The sequence below is a fragment of the Delphinus delphis genome, chromosome 17, assembly GCF_949987515.2.
Source record: "Delphinus delphis chromosome 17, mDelDel1.2, whole genome shotgun sequence".
Lineage (NCBI taxonomy): Eukaryota > Metazoa > Chordata > Mammalia > Artiodactyla > Delphinidae > Delphinus > Delphinus delphis.
In genome coordinates this window covers 47,049,625-47,071,103 of record NC_082699.1, presented here as the reverse complement: position 1 = coordinate 47,071,103, position 21,479 = coordinate 47,049,625, and the positions used below count along the sequence as shown (strand labels likewise).

At 44.6% G+C, this 21,479-nt stretch overlaps 1 protein-coding gene across 2 annotated transcripts in view; it reads right to left on the bottom strand.

Annotated features, from left to right (window-relative positions):
* Positions 1-21,138, bottom strand: part of BAALC (BAALC binder of MAP3K1 and KLF4) — an 88,488-nt gene extending 67,350 nt beyond the window's left edge. For both annotated transcript variants that reach the window (XM_060035225.1, XM_060035226.1), the window contains exon 1: positions 20,878-21,138. In XM_060035225.1, coding sequence (XP_059891208.1) covers positions 20,878-21,037 — 160 coding nt within the window. In that variant the 5' untranslated portion in view covers positions 21,038-21,138. The remainder of the gene's footprint in view (positions 1-20,877) is intronic.
* Between the last annotated feature and the right edge of the window lie 341 nt (positions 21,139-21,479).

Below are 21,479 nucleotides of genomic sequence, written 5' to 3'. Positions count from 1 at the left end.
GGCCACAAAATGAAACAAATAACCTATCTCTATGGCAAGTTGATAGCTTAACGATACAGCAAGAAATTATTTCAAGTTACTGTAAAACATAGCAATCTAACTGTATATTTCTATTGTACTACACCTTAAGGACAAAATCCCATAAAAATCTAAAAATATTTTCAGTAACATATGTTAGATATATAAAAAGTAAATAAGTACTTCTAATGTTGTTAGGAACCAAGATTTTCAGCACCTAAAAAAAAAGGACAAATACAAAAATAAAAAAAATAAGAAAAGGGCTTCCCTGGTGGTGCAGTGGTTGAGAATCCACCTGCCGATGCAGGGGACACGGGTTCGTGCCCCGGTCCGGGAAGATCCCACATGCTGCAGAGCAGCTGGGCCCGTGAGCCATGGCTGCTGAGCCTGCACGTCCGGGGCCTGTGCTCCGCGGCAGGAGGGGCCACAGCAGTGAGAGGCCCACGTACCGCAAAAAATAATAATTAAATAAGAAAAGCCCTACAATTGAACATTTTGAATTGATAATATCAATACAAATATATCATCTCTTTAAAAAAGAAAATAACTCCTAGCTCTGTCCTCTGAAAAGGTCTATAAACAACAACCAACCCAATAGCAATGAGCACCCCAGGTGCCCAGGCTGTAGTCTCTAAATATCATATTTCAATTAAAGGAACCAGGACTCCTTAGAGAAATGGTTAATTCCAAGTCTAGCACAGGAAAAATACAATATAAGTCTAGAAAAAACATCATACCAGAAAGCAAGGACTATCAAAGACTACTGGAGTTGTGTAAAAAGGAATCAAACCAAGGGGCTCCCATTAGTCAAAAATGGAACAGTTTAGGCACACACAAATAATAATAAGTGCAATTAATTGAAACTCATCAAATAGAGGGGAGACCTTCAAGATGGCAGAGGAGTAAGACGTGGCGATCACCTTCCTCCCCACAAATACATCAAAAATACATCTACATGTGGAACAACTCCTACAGAACACCTACTGAACACTGGCAGAAGATCTCAGACTACCCAAAAGGAAAGAAAATCCCCACGTACCTGGGTAGGGCAAAAGAAAAAGAAAAAACAGAGACAAAAGAATAGGGACGGGACCTGCACCTCTGAGAGGGAGCTGTAAAGGAGGAAAAGTTTCCACACACTAGGAAGCCCCTTTACTGGCGGAGATTGGCAGGGGGGGAAGGGGGAAGCTTTGGAGCCACAGAGGAGAGCACAACAACAGGGGTGCAGAGGGCAAAGTGGAGAGATTCCCGCACAGAGGATCGGTGCCAACCAGCACTCACCAGTCTGAGAGGCTTGTCTGCTCACCTGCCAGGGCAGCTGGGGGCTGGGAGCTGAGGCTCAGGTTTCAGAGGTCAGATCCCAGGGAGAGGAGTGGGGTTGGCTGCGTGAACACAGCCTGAAGGGGACTAGGGCGCCACAGCTAGCCAGGAGGGAGTACAGGAAAAGCTCTGGACCTGCCTAAGAGGCAAGAGACCATTACTTCGGGGTGCTCGAGGAGAGGGGATTCCTTCCCTGTCTGCCCACAGAAGGCAGAGCACCGCCTAAACGAGCTCCAGAGATGGGCGCGAGCCATGGCTATCAGCTCGGACACCAGAGACGGGCATGAAACGCTAACACTGCTGCTGCAGCCACCAAGAATCCTGTGTGCAAACACAGGTCACTTATCCACACACTGCCCCCCCTGCCCCCATCCTGGGAGCCTGTGAAGCCCGCCACTGCCAGGGTCCCATGATCCAGGGACAACTCCCCCAACAGAACACACGGCACACCTAAGGTTGTTGCACCATCACACTGGCCTCTGCCACCGCAGGCTCCCCCCACATTCCATACCCCTCCCTCCCCCCAGCCTAAATGAGCCACAGCCCCCCAGTCAGCCGCTACTTTCACCCTGTCTGTCTGGGCGAGAACAGAAGCCTGAGGGCAACCTACACGCAGAGGCGGGGCCAAAACCAAAACGGAACCCCAGGAGCTGTGCGAACAGAGAAGAGAAAGGGAAATCTCTCTGTGCAGCATTAGGAACAGTGGATTAAATGCCCACAATCAACTTGATGTACCCTGCATCTGTGGAATATCTGAATAGACAACGAATCATCCCAAAATCGAGGTGGTGGACTTTGGGAGCAACTGTAAACTTGGGGTTTGTTGTCTGCGACTGACTTGTTTCTGATTTTTATGTTTATCTTAGTATAGTTTTTAGTGCTTGTTATCATTGGTGGATTTGTTTATTGGTTTAGTTGCTCTCTTTTTCTTTTACATTTTTTATTTTAATAATTTTTTAATTTTAATTATTTTATTTTATAAATTTTTTTTCTCCCTTTTCTTCTGAGCCATGTGACTGACAGGGTCTTGGTGCTCTGGTTGGTGTCAGGCCTGAGCCTCTGAGGTGGGAGAGTTGAGTTCAGGACACTGGACCACCAGAGACCTCCCGGCCCCAGGCAACATCAATCAGCGAGAGCTCTTCCAGAGATCTCCATCTCAACACTAAGACCCAGCTTCACCCAACAGCCACCAAGCTTCAGTGCTGGAAGCTCCATGCCAAACAACTAGCAAGACATGAACACAACCCCACCTGTTAGCAGAGAGGCTGCCTAAAATCATAATAAGTTCACAGACACCCCAAAACACACCACCGGCCACAGCCCTGTCCACTAGAAGGACAAGATCCAGCCCCACCCACCAGAACACAGGCACCAGTCCCCTCCACCAGGAAGCCTACACAAGCAGACACCAAAAACAAAGGGAACTACAAACCTGCAGCCTGTGAAAAGGAGACCCCAAACACAGTAAGTTAAGAAAACTGGGAAGACAGACAGATATGCAGCAGATGAAGGAGCAAGGTAAAAACCCACCAGACCAAACAAATGAAGAGGAAACAGGCAGTTCACCTGAAAGAATTCAGAGTAATGATAGCAAAGATGATCCAAAATCTTGGAAACAGAATGGAGAAAAATACAAGAAACGTTTAACAAGGACCTAGAAGAACTAAAGCGCAAACAAACAATGATGAACAACACGATAAATGAAATTAAAAATTCTCTAGGGGGAATCAATAGCAGAATAACTGAGGCAGAAGAATGGGTAACTGACCTGGAAGGTAAAACAGTGGAAATAACTAATGCAGAGCAGAATAAAGAAAAAAGAATGAAAAGAATTGAGGACAGTCTCAGAGACCTCTGGGACAACATTAAATGCACCAACATTCGAATTATAGGGGTCCTAGAAGAAGAAGAGAAAAAGAAAGGGTCTGAGAAAATATTTGAAGAGATTATAGTTGAAAACTTCCCTAACACGGGAAAGGAAATAGTCAATCAAGTCCAGGAAGCGCAGAGAGTCCCATACAGGATAAATCCAAGGAGAAACACATTAAGACACATATTAATCAAACTATCAAAAATTAAAAACAAAGAAAAAATATCAAAAGCAGCAAGGGAAAAGCAACAATAACATACAAGGGAATCCCCAAAGGGTTAACAGCTGATCTTTCACCAGAAACTCTATAAGCCAGAAGGGAGTGGCGCGACATATTTAAAGTGATGAAAGGGAAGAACCTACAACCAAGATTACTTTACCCAGTAAGGATCTCATTCAGATTCAATAGAGAAATTAAAACCTTTACAGACAAGCAAAAGTTAAGAGAATTCAGCACCACCAAACCAGCTTTACAACAAATGCTAAAGGAATTTCTCTAGGCAGGAAACACAAGAGAAGGAAAGGACCTACAAAAACAAATCCAAAACAATTAAGAAAATGGTAATAGGAAGATATATACAGATAATTACCTTAAATGTAAATGGATTAAATGCTCCCACCAAAAGACATAGACTGGCTGAATGGATACAAAAAGAAGACCCATATATTTGCTGTCTACAAGAGACCCACTTCAGACCTAGGGACACATACAGACTGAAAGTGAGGGGATGGAAAAAGATATTCCATGCAAATGGAAACCAAAAGAAAGCTGGAGAAGCAATACTCATATCAGACAAAATAGGCTTTAAAATAAAGACTGTTACAAGAGACAAAGAAGGACACTACATAATGTTCAAGGGATCAATCCAAGAAGAAGATGTAACACTTGTAAATATTTATGCACCCAACATAGGAGCACCTCAAAACATAAGGCAAACGCTAACAGCCATGAAAGGGGAAATCGACAGTAACACATTCATAGTAGGGGACTTTAACACCACACTTTCACCAGTGGACAGATCAACCAGAATGAAAATGAATAAGGAAACACAAGCTTTAAATGATACATTAAACAAGATGGACTAATTGATATTTATAGGCCATCCCATCCAAACACAACAGAATACACTTTCTTCTCAAGTGCTCATGGAACATTCTCCAGGACAGATCATATCTTGGGTCACAAATCAAGCCCTGGTAAATTTAAGAAACTTTAAATCATATCAGGTATCTTTTCCGACCACAATGCTATGAGACTAGATATCAATTACAGGAAAAAATCTCTAAAAAATACAAACACATGGAGGCTAAACAATACACTATTAAATAACCAAGAGATCACTGAAGAAATCAAAGAGGAAATCAAAATATACCTAGAGACAAATGACAATGAAAACACAATGGCCCAAAACCTATGGGACACAGCAAAAGCAGTTCTAAGAGGGAAGTTTATAGCAATACAATCCTACCTCAAGAAACATCTCAAATAAACAACCTAACTTTACACCTAAAGCAATTAGAGAAGGAAGAACAAAAAAAAATACACCAAAGTTAGCAGAAGGAAAGAAATCATAAAGATCAGATCAGAAATAACTGAAAAAGAAATGAAGAAGACAATAGCAAAGATCAATAAAACTAAAAGCTGGTTCTTTGAGAAGGTAAAAAACTGATAAACCACTAGCCAGACTCATCAAGAAAAAAAGGGAGAAGACTCAAATCAACAGAATTAGAAATGAAAAAGGAGAAGTAACAAGTGACACTGCAGAAATACAAAGAATCATGAGGGATTATTACAAGCAACTATATGCCAATAAAATGGGCAACCTGGAAGAAATGGACAGATTCTTAGAAAAGCACAACCTTCCAAGACTGAACCAGGAAGAAATAGAAATATAAACAGACCAATTACAAGCACAGAAATTGAAACGATGATTTAAAATCTTCCAACAGGGCTTCCCTGGTGGCACAGTGGTTGAGAGTCCACCTGCCAATGCAGGGGACATGGGTTTGTGCCCCGGTCCGGGAAGATCCCACGTGCCGCAGGGTGGCTAGGCCCGTGAGCCATGGCCGCTGAACCTGCGCATCCAGAGCCTCTGCTCCGCAATGGGAGAGACCACAACAGTGAGAGGCCCGCATACTGCAAAAAAAAAAAAAAATCTTCCAACAAACAAAAGCCCAGGACCAGATGGCTTCACAGGCAAATTCTATGAAACATTTAGAGAAGAGCTAACACCTAGCCTTCTCAAACTCTTCCAAAATATAGCAGAGGGAGGAACACTCCCAAACTCATTCTACGAGACCACCATCACTCTGATACCAAAACCAGACAACGATGTCACAAAGAGAGAAAACTACAGGCCAATATCACTGATGAACATAGATGCAAAAATCCTCAACAAAATACTAGCAAACAGAATCCAACAGCACATTAAAAGCATTATACACTATGATCAAGTAGGGTTTATCCCAGGAATGCAAGGATTCTTCAATATATGCAAATCAATCAACGTGATACACCATATTAACAAATTGAAGGAGAAAAACCATATGATCACCTCAATAGATGCGGAGAAAGCTTTTGACAAAATTCAACACCGATTTATGACAAAAACCCTGCAGAAAGTAGGCATAGAGGGAACTTTCCTCAACATATAAAGGCCATATATGACAAACCCACAGCCAACATTGTCCTCAATGGTGAAATACTGAAACCATTTCCACTAAGATCAGGAACAAGACAAGGTTGCCCACTCTCACCACTCTTATTCAACATAGTTTTGGAAGTTTTAGCCACAGCAGTCAGAGAAGAATAGAAATAAAAGGAATCCAAATTGGAAAAGAAGAAGTAAAGCTGTCACTGTTTGCAGATGACATGATACTATACATAGAGAATCCTAAAAATGCTACCAGAAAACTACTAGAGCTAATCAATGAATTTGGTAAAGTAGCAGAATACAAAATTAATGCACAGAAATCTCTTGTATTCGTATACACTAATGATGAAAATTCTGAAAGTGAAATTAAGAAAACACTCCCATTTACCACTGCAACAAAAAGAATAAAATACCTAGGAATAAACCTACCTAAGGAGACAAAAGACCTGTATGCAGAAAATTATAAGACACTGATGAAAGAAATTAAAGATGATACAAATAGATGGAGAGATATACCATGTTCTTGGATTGGAAGAATCAACATTGTGAAAATGACTCTACTACCCAAAGCAATCTACAGATTCAATGCAATCCCTATCAAACTACCACTGGCATTTTTCACAGAACTAGAACAAAAAATTTCACAATTTGTATGGTAACATAAAAGACCCTGAAGAGCCAAAGCAATCTTGAGAACAAAAAACGGAGCTGGAGGAATCAGGCTCCCTGACTTCAGACTATACTACAAAGCTACAGTAATCAAGACAGTATGGTATTGGCACAAAAACAGAAATATAGATCAATGGAACAGGATAGAAAGCCCAGGGATAAACCCACGCACATATGGTCACCTTATCTTTGATAAAGGAGGCAAGAACATACGGTGGAGAAAAGACAGCCTATTCAATAAGTGGTGCTGGGAAAACTGGACAGCTACATGTAAAAGAATGAAATTAGAACACTCCCTAACACCATACACAAAAATAAACTCAAAATGGATTAAAGACCTAAACGTAAGGCCAGACACCATCAAACTCTTAGAGGAAAACATAAGCAGAACACTCTATGACATAAATCACAGCAAGATCCTTTTGACCCACCTCCTAGAGAAATGGAAATCAAAACAAAAATAAACAAATAGGACCCAATGAAACTTAAAAGCTTTTGCACAGCAAAGGAAACCATAAACAAGATGAAAAGGCAACCCTCAGAATGGGAGAAAGTATTTGCAAATGAAGCAACTGACAAAGGATTAATCTCCAAAACATACAAGCAACTCATGCAGCTCAATATCAAAACAACAAACAGCCACTCATTTATGTATCTCTTCCTATGGCTGCTTTGGTGCTAAAAACAGCAAAGTTGAGTAGTTGCAACAGAGGTCAGTGGCCCACGTAGCCTGAAATATTTACCATCCAGGCCTTTACAGAAAAGGTTTGCCAGGCTCTGATCTAGGACCTCCCTTCTCTAAAAGAGGTCCAAGCATCACTTGAGAGCTTTTTAGAAATGCAGAATCTTGGCTCCACCACAGACAGAGGGAATGCCTCTCAGTGTTGACCTAAAGAAGCTGTTAAAGATGCAGGAGTTCCGGCCCCACCCCTCTACCATATTTGAAGCCCCAGGTTTGGGGTGCAGGCTTTATTTTAGGTTCCCCAAGAGAACCTGATGTGCAGCCCATGGGCAAGGTACCTCACCTCCCTGACTTCCCCCAATCTGTAAAATGGGGGTAACAGAATTAGATACTGAATACGCAAGTCCTGGCACGTGTTGGGCACTCAGTTAACAGAAGCCACGCTCACGAAGCAGTGGCTATGTTCCTTAGCGTTGGCACACACATCACTTATCTCCCCAGCAAGCAAATCTGAACCTGACTGCTATGAAGACAGTCCTTGAAAAGTGACTCTTGGACGTAATAATTTATGGACGCCTCGTTGTCAAACACAACTGTTGTTTATGGAGGTGTTTAAACCTGAATCGTCCCTCCTGTGAAGGGCGCTGGCCATCGCCACCTCCCTTGTAACTGCTGCTGTGCTGTGCCCTGTTGTTATGGCGACCAGTTTCCCAAACAGCCCTGCTATTTTCTACAAATCCTTTTGGTTTCCCTGTGCCCTAAAGTCCACCAGACCTAGAGACAATAGCAGGGTGATTTTTTTAAAACTTTCACAGGAAATACTGTAACTCTTTAAATTAGACAATTGGCTGTCTGCTGCTTCTCCAGCAGAAGCCCCCAGCCCGGGCATCAGAGCGACCCTGCACAGTGAACCTGCACAAATGTTCCCACTAATTGGAAATAGGTACCACAGAGGATCAGCTGGCACATCAGTTTCTGGCTGGCATTAACTTTGCAAGAAAATGAAGCGGAAAACAAGGAAATGTCCACCACGCGTCGCGTGTACACAGCACAGAGTCTGATGTCGAAAGACCATTTTAAAAGATTTCAGTTTGGGCTATTACTGCAGTATTTCTGAGATTAGTTCAATATTGGCACATGTAACTTTTTCAGCAAATATTCACCTTTATGAATTCGCTTGACACATGGGAAAGCTAAAAACACACAATTATTATTATTATATATTATTATTACAGCAAAATCTTAATACTAGTAATTATGTTGTCTTGGTTTCTGGCAGACCTACCCCTCTCACCTCTCTACTTCCTTTTCTCCTTTCCCCTGACTCCTGCTACTCTTCTCTCCTCTGACATGGTCTTCGGATGAAAGGTACATGCACCTGCCTGCAGCCTACCCAATATCTGTTCTCCCCGTTTTTTCTTTGCAAAAGGACCCATTACTTTTAGGGGGTCATGAGCGCAGCTAAAAGTCTTGATTTCCTAGGCTCTTGAGGCCTGTGATAGCCATGTAACACGGTTCTGGCCAGTGTGACATGCAAGCAAAGTTTACTGGATTCTGGGAAAGCTATTGTTTTACAGATTAAAAAGAAAACTTAGGTGGAATGCTTCTTTCTACCTTTCCCCCTTCTTCCTATCTAAAATAAGATGCCACAGCAACTTGCAACTATGAGGATGAAAACCACACAACAAGGATGGCAAAACAATAAGCTCAAAGAGCCTGGGTCCTTGATAGCGGCCTTGAGCAGCGTGGCTACCAATCTCCAGACCTTTTGTAAGTGCAGAAAAAATATGGAACCACCTGTGATGGCCTCATCTATTGTTACAACAAGGAACAACCTCATCGGTGGGCCTAGAATCCAAACAGGCAGATCTGAGGAGAGAGGATGGCTAACGATGTTTAAAAATGCTGAGGTGGCAAGAAGGATATACAATAGGTGATTGGAGGAAGAGAGGGGAGAATTCACAGAAAGTCTTCCATTTTTTTAGCATTCAGAGGGCAAGAACAGAATAATATCATTGGGAGTATTACATGGGGACTAAAACAGCACATTAATAAGGAACTAACAGAACTGCCAAGAACTGGTAAGGACACTGAGGTTCTAGGCATGAATCACTACTGAATGCAATGGCCAACACTCATGACTTTCAACAGCAATGCCAAGCAACTCAGAAACAGAGGAGGGGTGACCCCGGGTTTGAGACTGGCGAGATGAGTCCAGGGCGAGATTGAAGAGGCGGGGGATCCTGGGTGCCAGGATGGGCAGCACTGAAACTCTATGCCCTTATTCTGCTTTATTACCTTTAAGGAAGAGGAACCAGTGAAGAAGATAATGGAAAAGAAATACCGCAATGCTGGTCTTAGTAAATGTGAGATATAAGTAGCTATGTCGAAGGAACATCATCAGCGACAGCAACAGTGGGGATCCAGAGGAGGATTTGCAGGAAGAGCTCGCGCAAGAGGTGGGGACCAGCACAGTGGTTATGGGAAAGTATCCAGGTGAGGTGGTCATCAAAACAGCTGCAAACCATACTAAGTTGTTCCATTTGCAACTTAGCCCCAACAGGTGGTGAAGCAGTATTTTCCAAATTGAAGATTCACTTAAAGGTGGCCCCTGCCACCTGCTGATAGCAGTTCAAACTAAATTTTTTGTACCAAGTCCCCGAACTGGAAGTATGATGTTGGGTCCCTCTGGAGTTTAATTCTGAGTTCTCATGGAAAGAAATTTGCTTTCATTGCTGTATTTCTTAATTGCTATGCTTCAGAATCAATTTGTGTTTTATGCCCCGCCCTCACCAGTATTGTAGAGCAAGTCTTGTGTTAAAAGCCCAGTGTGACAGTGTCATGATGTAGTAGGGTCTTACTGTTTCTTTAATAAATCCTTTTGTGTAAAAAGAAGAAAGAAACACTATGCCCTTCATATTTGTGAGTACATGAATTCTGCAATGACTCCCATCTTACAGTGTGGAAACTGAAACCCAGAGAAGCTAAGAAACTTGCTCAAGGTCACACAGCTGGTAAATGTCTGTTGTTAAAGTCTAATTCCTTAACCACTGAACTATACTATCTCCAAGCAAAATAACAAGGAAGTTGATGATGATGATGATGATGATGATGAAGAGAAAAGTTAGGACATGGTCACATGAGAAGGAGATTGTAAACAGAGAGATCAGATCTGGCTGAGTGGTCCCTCCCGTAGGTGTGGCTGTTTGACAGCTGTGGGTGCAGTGGCTTGGAGGAAAAGGTCTAGCAGCTCTGGGTTGGACTTCCAGGCTGAAGGGCATCTAGTTAGGAGCCTCTGACTCATTCTTGCCCAAATGCCCATTAAAATGCCTATGAAGACAGAAAAAGACCAAGACTCACAACATTACCCAAAGTAAGGACTAATGGACAACCTAATCCTGGAATCTGGGAAAAATTGGCACTATTCGTAAAGCAGATAGAGCTAGGTTAAGGAAAATCTACTCAGGCTTCTGGCTTTGCTTCATTACACAGAAGCCACATGGCAAGATGTAGGCAGACACTCCATATCTATTCTGTCTGACACAGAGACCCAGAGCTGCAGTGTATGGGGTTGTAGCAACCCCAACGCTGGGCAGCCAACCTGCACGACCTCACGGGCATTTGTGACTCAGACAGAGAGCTGGTACACGTACACACACACACACACACACACACACACCATGTTTCTACACCCATAAAGCAACTCTAAACCCCAGCAAACAGCTAGGCAGAATATAAAACAGCATCCCGAGCCAATTGTGGGGGATGGAAGGGAGGTGAAAGGGGGAGGTGGAGGGGTTACACACAGTGGACTCACACTACGCATTAGCCTGGTATATAACTTACCTGAATTCAACTACGTTTGCTTAGTACTGAAGGAAAACAGGGAGAAAAATCCCTTCGCTGATCCACGGTCTTTGGCCCCTGCTCTTCCCCCATTCAAACTAGACTTTGGCTGCCACGACCTCTAAATATTTTCCTCAACACAAAGAAACAAAAAAGTTATTTTTCTTGGCCTTTGAGCTTCCAAGCAATTTGAGGGATATTTTTCCCATGCCCCCTCAAACTTTAAACATAAACCCTACAGAAGATACAATGTGCACCATATACACCTAGATGCAGGACCTTAAGGACAAAACCTAAACGTTACAGAGGCGTTATTTCCTTCTGTGTGCTTCTCTGCACTTTCTAGATTTTCTTGAGGAGCACCCATTTCATTGAAACCAGAAAATAATCTTATTCTGCCCAAAGACTATTCCACCTTTAACGAGCCCATCAGGTGAGTGGGATGCAGGTGATTTTCTGAGCAGCCCCGGCAGCCCTGCTTGGGGACACTCAGCACAGGCAGGGGGTGGCATTAGTGTCACAGAGCTGCACGTGTCTCTTCAAAGACTCCTGTCCTCATCCTTGAGAACGCTGGCAGGAGGCTCACACTCCAAGTGGCTCATATTTTCAAAAAAGCCAAACCAGATGGGGTGGAGGAGGGCCCTAAATTTGTGCTTAGTCGTTAGTACTGCCCTGCATTTAGAAACTAGAGAACTGGATTCTGAGCTGGGTGCTTCCACTTCCTGGATGGGTGACCCCCGCTCAATCTCTTTTATTATTAGTACTGTTATTTTTTAAATTTTTTCGTCGTTGATTTACAGTGTTGTGTTTAAACCGCTCAATCTCTTAATCTCACTGAACCTCGTTTCCTCATCTGGTAGATGGTGATAGCAATGATTTCTGAGGTTATTTTAGAGAGTTATGTAAGGTAACATCCCAAGAGAAAAATTCTCACCTATAGTAGATGCTCAATAAATGCTATTTGAATATAAATGACAAGGAAAGAGACCCAATCTCTGAAGGAAGTGTGAGGTAGTGACCACAGAAATCTTCTTATTATTTCCAAATGTTCAGTGTCTGTGCTCATAAATAAATGTTTATTAGTCTTCTGTAGCTGCTGTAACAAAGTACCACAAACCAGTTGGCTTAACAGAAATGTATCGTCTCACAGTTCCAGAGGCTAGAAGTCTGAGATCAAGGTGCTGGTGGGGTTGGTTCCTTCTGAGGGCTGTGAGGGAGAATCTGTTTCATGCCTCTCCTGTAGCTTCTGCTGCTTGGCTGGCCATCTTTGGCCTTCCTTGGCTGTTCAACCTCTGCGTTCACCTTCACATGGCATTGTCCCTGAGTTTCTGTCTGTGTGTTCACATTTCCCTTTTCATATGGACACCAGTCACACTAGATTAGAGCCCACTGTAATGACCTCATTTTAACTTGATTACCTCTGTAAGTACCCTATCTCCAAAAAACGTCACATTCTAGAAAAGAACATAGGCAAAATGTTCTCTGACATAAATCATACCAGTGCTTTCTCAGGTCAGTCTCCCAAGGCAATAGAAATAAAAACAAAAATAAACAAACGGTCCTTATCAAACTTATAAGCTTTTGCTTATATAAAATGAAACGTTTTGCATAAACAAAATGAAAAAACAACCTATGGACTGGGAAAAAATATTTGCAAACAATGAGACCGACAAGGGCGTAATTTCCAAAATATACAAAGAGCTCATACAACTCAATGACAAAAAAGCAAACAACCCAATAAAAAAAATGGGCAAAAGACCTAAATAGACATTTCTCCAACGAAGACATACAGATGGCCAATAGACACGTGAAAAGGTGCTCATCATCGCTAATTATTAGAGAAATGCAAATCAAAACCACAGCAAGGTACCACCACACACCCGTCAGAACGGCCATCATTAAAAAGTCTACAAATAACAAACGCTGGAGGGGTTATGGAGAAAAGGGAACCCTCTTGCACTGTTGGTGGGAATGTAAATTGGTGCAGCCACTATGGAGAACAGTATGGAGGTTCCTTAAAAAACTAAAAATAGAGTCGCCATATGATCCAGCAATCTCACTCCTGGGCATATATTCAAAGAAAACTCTAATTTGAAAAGATACATGCACCCCCATGTTCATAGCAGCACTATTTACAATAGCCAAGACATGGAAACAACCTAAATGTCCATCAACAGATGAATAAAGAGAGAAAATGTGGCACATATATACAGTGGAATACTACTCAGCCGTAAAAAAGAATGAAATAATGCCACTTGCAGCAACATGGATGAACCTAGAGATTATCATACCAAGTGAAGTAAGTTAGAAGGAGAAAGGAGAATACCATATGATATCACTTATATGTGGAATCTAAAATGTGACACAAATGAACTTATTTACAAAACTGAAACAGACTCATAGACATAGAAAAGAAACTTATGGTTACCAAAGGGGAAAGAGGGTGGGAGAAGGATAAATTAGGAGTTTGAAATTAGCAGATACAAACTACTATATATAAAATAAACAACAAGGTCCTACTGTATAGCACAGGGAACTATATTCAATATCCTGTAATAAACCACAATGGAAAAGAATATGAAAAATAATATGCATATATATGTATAACTGAATCACTTTGCTATATACCAGAAACTAATACAACATTGTAAATTGAATTCAATAAAAATAAAATAAAAACAAAAACCAAAAAATATCACATTCTGGAGGTTAGGACTTCGACATATACACTTGGTGGGACACAGTTCAGCCCACAGCAACAATGCGAAAGAGCTTTATCTCCGGAGAGAAGGAGGCAGTTGGGCGGGGGGCAGAGTGGGAGGGGAGCACGTGAGGACGTGAACTCTGCTGGTGGCTGAGCTGGAAGGGGCTGGACCACAATGTGGCTCAGGGTTCACCCACCAAGTCTCCTCTACAGATGGAAGCAAAGGTGGCATTGGGACCAGCCAGAGAGCCTCTGTAAGAGTCCTGGCAGGGTCAAATAGTCTTCTGAGAGGGGCTAGAGGCCATGGGCCTGACACAGAAGGGCTCCTGGGATGAAAGCCCAGACACCATGGGTAAGGAACAACAGGCTCAGACTCCCAGCTTCACTCAAGGACAGAATGGTCTTATCTGCGGGAAGGGGCTGAGGGTCACAGGTGCACAGATCCCAGGGTGAAGGCAGGACCTCCAGGGGTTGGGGGATTGCTGAGTGCACGAAAAGACTCCCTGCTGATTGAGAGGGGACTCTCTTCCTCGCATTGGGGCCCAAGCCTGGAGCCTTAAATTCATTTCTGATCAGAGCCAGAATAGCTTTATCTAGTGTCCAATGAAGACACGGTTCACTGGACTAATGTCCAAGACAAAATCATCTAAGATAGGACTCAGGAAAGAGGGTACAAGACAGACAGACAAAACTCACTTGCCTAGCTGGATCATTCATCCACCTAGGTACTTTTACAGTCATTCAACACACATGTGGTAGATGTCAGGCATGCAAATGCCAATCATGCAGTCCGCAACCTGGCAGAGCTCACAGGCTACCCCGAGACACAGACGGGAACAAGCCCGGCAGTGCAGTGTGACCGCTGCTCTCACTGGGCTGGACAAAGCACCTGGAGAGCCTGGGGCAGGACGGGCGACTGCTCAAGAGACCAGGGCCATGAGAGGTGAGACTTCCTAGATGTTGATGAACTGCCCGGGTTTGCTGCCACCTGTTTCTTGAAGTGATTTTTGCAAAACCACCCTTATAATAAAGGGGCTTGTGTTTGGCAAAGGGGGTGTAGAGAGGTGGGGATGTTTTCTAACTATACAACCCATCAGGTAGACAAGAACCTGAAAAGGACGAGCAGATGGGACTTTTGAGGAAAGAAAACATTATCTCTGGGCACTGCAGGAAGAACGAAATGGACACAGAGAAGTTTTAGGAGATGTATTCATTGAAGAGAGATCGCTTGAGGTCCTACTATAGCCAGGCCCAGCGTTAGGCACAGGACTACAATGGCCAGTGGAAAGACACCTTACCTAACTAACAGAGCAAGTCATTCCCACGGGGGAAGACCTTAGTCAGTAATTGTTTGAATATCTTGTCATAACCTATAATGGAAAAGAATCTGAAAAATTATATATATATACATATAATCACTTTGCTGTACACTTAAAACTAATACAACATTGTAAATTAATAAATTAACTATACTTCAATTTAAAAAATTGTTTGAAAATATAACCAAGTGGTAACAGGTATATAGAGAGAGCTGGGGGAAGCAGGGAGGCTTATCCACCAGGAAGCCCCTGGTGGGTTCTGCACAGGTGCCCTCACTCAAGGAGGGACTCAGGGTAACCGGCTGTGCAAGTCTGCAGGAGCAGTCCTGCTTCCTTCTGCAGGGAAGCCTCCTGCAGGGGTCTGTACACACCGGCCCCTCCCCAGGCAAAATGAACTACTCAGTCCTCTGCACTCCCCCAGCACCCTTCCTTAATGCTGTTCCAGTGTGCACCATGCTGACCTGAAGTATGTCCACCTGTGTCCCCTGTACTATTAAGTTCTTCAGGTCGAGGAACATACCTCACTCATCTTTGTGCCAGCGGTATACTGAATAAACAAACGAGCAAATAAATGTCCTTTATCTTTAGACTTCCAACATAGGGCAACAAAGACCTAGACTACTGTCTTCATGGCACTACCCAAATGAGTCAAGGTCAGTAAGTTTAAACATGAAACTGAAACCAACAAGATTAGTTTTAACAAGAAGAAATGTAAAAATCCCAAATTTGGGATATGGAAATCAATAGTACAAATGTAGGATTCATTAGGGAAAAAAATTCACTCATTCCACAAACATTTATTGAGTGTCACCTATATTCTAGACACTGTTCCAGGTGCTGGGTATGTAGAGTGAAATCCAGACAATGTCACTGATGTCATAGAACTTGAATGTGACTAGAAAGAAAGATCTAAGGGTTTTAACTAATTGCAAGCTTCATGTGAGTCATCAAGGTAATATGGCAACAACAACAGCAGGAAAACAAACAAATCCTAACCTGGTTTTACCTGCATCGGGAAAGGGTCAGTGTCCACATCATAACAGACCTCATATTTCCTTGGGCTCTTCAGCTGACGTCAGCAGCATAGGTCCCTTGTATCAAGAGGGACTTTGACAAACCAAACGGTGCATTTGTAGGAATACGGTCAGTCCCACAGAAGTCTGAGAAATGACTGAAGGAATTGCATGTGTTTGGCCTGGAGGACCAACAGTGAGAGAAAATACAACAGCAATCTTCAAATGTTGAAGGAACGATCTATGTGAGACCAGGTGGAAATCACAAGGCAGCAGGAAGAGTTTCTTGCAAGGGAAACTGCTCCACAAAGGTATGGGTAGACCTCCATCCCTAGGGAAGAGATATCCCTTCCTCAGAGATGCTGCGGAAGAAAACTGTGCTGAGACCAGACTAGACTGCCAAGAGACCACACTAGACTTTGAGTTCCATCCACTGTCAAATCAAGAATTCTATAGTTGATCCCCCCATTCATCAGGAGGGCAGGATTTAGGAGTGCAGGCTTTGGATTCAGAAAAAGCTGGATTCAAGTCTTGGATCGGGAAAAGTTACTGCACACTCTAAGCCTCATTCCCTCACTTGCAAAAGGAGGATGGTAATAGTTCTACCTCTTCCCCCCTCGTGAGGATTAAGAGAGATGATTTACATAAAGTGCCACTAAGTATAGCGCCTGGCCCTTGGTAAGATATCAATAAATGTTAGCTCATGGTAATATTAAGTGCCCTTCATTTCACCTGACATATTTCAATTGATTTAGATAAATCATTTTGCTGTGAGTCTAATTCTGCAATCTTCCATCTTGCATTCACTAAAGCACTTATTATAGCAATTTAAAACTATAAAGTAGAAGCATTTTAGAGAAATTTGAAATGTTTTATTCTCTAGAGACATTAGAAAAATACTAACAGTAGAAAAGGGGAGGGACCTGCCAATGCAGGGGACACAGGTTTGATCCCTGGTCCGGGAAGATCCCACATGCCGTGGAGCAACTAAGCCTGTACGCCACAACTACTGAGCCCACGTGCCACAACTACTGAAGCCCACGCACCTAGAGCCCGTGCTCCACAACAAGAGAAGCCACCGCAAGGAGAAGCCCATGCACCACAACGAAGAGTAGCCCCCGCTTGCAACTAGAGAAAGCCCGCGCGCATCAACGAAGACCCAACCCAATGAAGCCAAAAAGAAAAAATCTAGAGACTATCTAAAATAGTCTATGTCCTATACTAGGTTTAAAAAAAAAAGAAAGAAAAGGGGATCTTTAAGGATGTAATTTAAGGGACTCGTGATTAAATTGAGGTGAAGCTAGGAAGTTATTCATGTATGGAATGGCTGAGCTAGGCTGGGGCAGAGCAACCTCAGAGACGCCCTTTCTCCATAGGAGACCTCCATCAGACCACAGAGGTAAAAATCAATCCAGTAAACTGATTTTATGAGAACTAAATCACACCAGACCAATTTAATTTCCTCCTGTGACAGAGAGACAGGCTTCGATGACACAGAGAAGCAATGGATATCAGATACTGTGGCTTCAGTTAGGTCTTCAATTCCAGCCTACATAATAGCTAAATCTAAAAATCGAATTCTGCTGGCAAGTGGAGGTGATCCCCAAACACAGAGATCAAAGGCTCAGGATCATGTAAGGATCCTGTAAGTAAGGAGAAGAAGGAAAGAAACTCTCTCCTTTGTGGAACTGGCAGAAAAACATGCCTCCTTCCTGCGGTGAAATGCAGAATTCATTCAACAAATACTGAACACCTGTCATGTGATGTGACCTCAATCTGGACTGGACTAAGAGAAATAGAAATGAGGTTTACAAGCAGATGTGCTTAAATAGGGCTTTTTGGTAGATATGGGTGTGGAGTTGAGGTTGAGGGGTGGTGGCGCTACAGAAGAAATGGCATCTTTGAGCTGGGCCAGGGGTTTCAATGGGGTAGGGCAAAGCTGGGGGCACTTGTTAAAGAAAAGCTGTGGGCTCAGAAAGACACTTGGAGGAATCTAGGTTAAACTCATTCAAGTGGGAAAACATCAGCAGCAAGGGATGCAAGGCAGAGCAAAGGGGGGGAATCTAGGAAGAGCTGACAGGGGAGGGGAGGGTTAAACGGAGAGCCTACTCGTTCAAGAAAATCCCAGCTGGGGGCTCCACAGTGTAACTGGCTAAGCACAAGATAGAAAGATGCATTAGTCCACTCCCTGCCCTCAGAGCTCCTGAGGTTGGGAGGGCTAGAAGAAAAGGGGCTTCAATTTGCTACTAAAGGAGAGTGACCAGGGGCCCAGAAAGAAAGGACTCTTGAGGACTGAGGGAGCTGGGGGTAAGAACTGTGAAAGGACTGGGAGGCTGTGCAGTGCAGACTGGGGCAACTTAACTGAATCCCATCTGCCTTCAACAGATGACCTTCAGAGAGCCTCTGCAGCTCTAGAGTTCTAGTCATGAAGGCCTTAGTGATGATTTTACAACCTGAATTCCCCTAAATCCAGCTTTTCCTTTTGTCCCCCCATCAGAAAAGAGTTGATGGAAACAGGAAAAAGTGGCATTCTGGCTTCTCATCACCACACAGTCACTGCGGGCCAGTGGGTGTCCCCCAGAAGACTGGAACTGAATTCACATGTGGTGCACTGGCAGCAGGTGGGTGAGGCTGGGGGAGCAGGAGGGAAGAAAAAAATAAAGGATGCTGGCTAATCTCGCAGGGTGGCTGAAACCCAGGGGAACTGTCGCTTTCTCCAGTGACCCACTCTGACCAAAGATGACAAGTTGCTAGTCTGGAAAATCCACAAGAATCAAGAAGGCATTTTTTCTAAAGGCTCTAAAGAGAATGCCAGTGGATTTCCAGGGACAGCTTGAGTCCATCTTGATCTTCAGAAATGTTCCTCTCCTCTGAGGCTGATGGAAATTTCTAGGGAATTGAAATGATCCTGCCCATCTAAGTGTCTTGCCAATTTCAGGGCGCTGTTCTGAGACTGGAGCCGAGCCCTTCCTGTGAATGATTCAGGTCTTCAGCACCACTTGCCTGTCAGGGCTGTCCCATGTTTGGTAGGGTACCACGAATGAGCATGCTTGTCCCGGACCCCACCTGTTGCGGGAACCAGATCTCATGATGCACGATGGGACATGACTCAGGATGGCAGAGTAATAAATGAATAAACATTGGAAACAAATAAATATGTACATATTTAGTCATCCCATAATAACTCTCTCACACTCATACACATGCACACACACACACTATATAGTTCCAGTCACCAAGGCAACCATTCCCTGAAGCTGTACTTTGTTCTTTTCCACGTTAGATGTTTTTAACCTTATTTCCTTGGAGTGCAGCTCTGGTCTTTTTGAGTGTCTCCTGAGAGGTACCTTACCTCCTCAGGAAATGTTGTTACATCTAACATTTACCAGGTCTATTTTGAAGGCGTGTGTCTTATCCTCATTCTGACACTGAATTCAGCCAACACCATCTGAAAGCCCACTGAAAGCGTCAGCAATACGAAATAACCATTATGATTGCTACTGTGAGTCAGAAAAATTAGAGACAAATGAAGTATTACGCCTTGCACAATTTTCACTGACGGTTCTCGCTTAAAAAAAAAAAATCACAAAGTTCATGTGAAAAAGGACCCAGCTTGGTCCTAAAAGATGGAGACAGAGTCTCAGGATTAAAGTGACAGCTCTTATTTAGGAGGCAGGAATTTAGGGCTACTGATGTGTTAGGAGTAGTTGACATTTCTCTCCTCCTCCTCATAATATATGCTATTCTTCAAATTAACCTCATTTTCTATCTTAGATTTCAATATTAAAAAATGCCAGCCACATAAAGGGAAATAGTTAAAACATCCTTATACAAATATTGATCTGGCTTCTGACAACATCCATGTAATAAGCAGTGAGGTTTTTTCCGTTTAACGTCACTAACAAGTTTATGATTAAAGGTCAGTCTGTGGCAACAGTCTGTTTTCATCTCTACGTTACAATTATTACTGTCTGCTTTAAAAGAAAAAACAAAATGTGATTTGCGACAGGTCCAGAAAGTTCTTTGCATATCCTTCTATCAGATTTCTGCCAGAATGGTAAGAGTATTTAATTTATAGTCGTAATCCGCTTTCATGCCCTGCCTCGTATAAAGCATCGAGGCACCGTGGGAGGTGAGGAAGAGAGGTAGAGAGGAAGTCCTTGCTATGAAACAACTGCCTGAAAAGTAAGCTGAAGTGCAGAACTAGTGATGGGGCGGCCGTTGTTTATTTTGCCCTGAACTAGGATTCTGGTTTTCAAAACCCGAGACACGGGAGAAAAGGCGGAAGCCACGAGGAAGAAACCACCCAGGTAATCTGGACCAGTCTATAAATCAAGGGAGAGAGTGCCCAGGCGGCCAGAGGAGGAAACGGGCCAAAATCCAGAGGAGGCGAGTCCAAGCGGGCGAGAAGCCTGGGTGGGCGGCGGGACAGGTGTGCAAGCCGCGCGGGCTGTCCTCCCACCCGACCCGGCCCCGGCCAATGAGCAGGCACGGGCGGAGGCCAAGAGGTGCGGCGTTTCCGCGAGGCCCAGCGGATTAGCTCAGCCTTTTGTAGGGGTCTCTGGTTGGCCCTGCTCCCTGGGCCTGGGTCGGTCGGTCTGTCAGCAGACAGGTGCTGTTTCCCGCCTCCCCGCTCCTCCCCCGGCCCCAACACCACCAACACCATTCCACACAGAATTCTCTGGGGGACTGGGCTGCCCCGGCGCCCCGCGTCCCTCCCGCTTCCCCCTCCCGTGCCCAGCCTCCCAGCGCTGGGGGTCTGCGGGAGCCAGGCGCACTCACCTGCGTGCAGGCCGCCCGCCTCGGGGCCGCTGTCCGGGGTGGCGTTGCTGGGCGACGCGTCCGAGTCGGTGTAGGTGAGCCATGTGGACTCCGTCTCGCGAGTCCAGCTCTCGTAGTAGCGGGGCTCGATGGCATCCGCCCGGCTCCCGCCGCAGCCCATCCTCCTGCGCTGCTGGCGCGCCCAGCGGCCGCTCGGTTCACGGTTCTAGGGCGGCTCAGCCCCGGCGGCGCAGCCCGGGCCGGCGAGGAGGCGGCGGCGGCGGCGGCGGCGGCGGCGGCGGCATCGCGTCCCTCGACCCGCCTGCCCGCCCGCGCCGCAGCCAGGCGCCCAGCTCCCGCGGCGCCAGCCGCCCCCTCCGCCGCGCCGGCTCCCAGCGCGCCCCTCCTCTCCTCCTCCTCCAAGGCCCTCCCCTTCCCCACCTCTCCTCCCCCACCTCCCCTCGCCCTTGCTGCCCTACCCCCAACCCCGTGCCAAGTCAAACGCTTCCCCGCATCCTCCCTCGGTGCGCCCCAGCCGGACGTGGGACGCAAGAGCGGCGGCCTGAGAATAGGAGGAGGACGGTATGGGAGTGGGTGGATTCCGCGAGGGGTTCAGCCTCGCC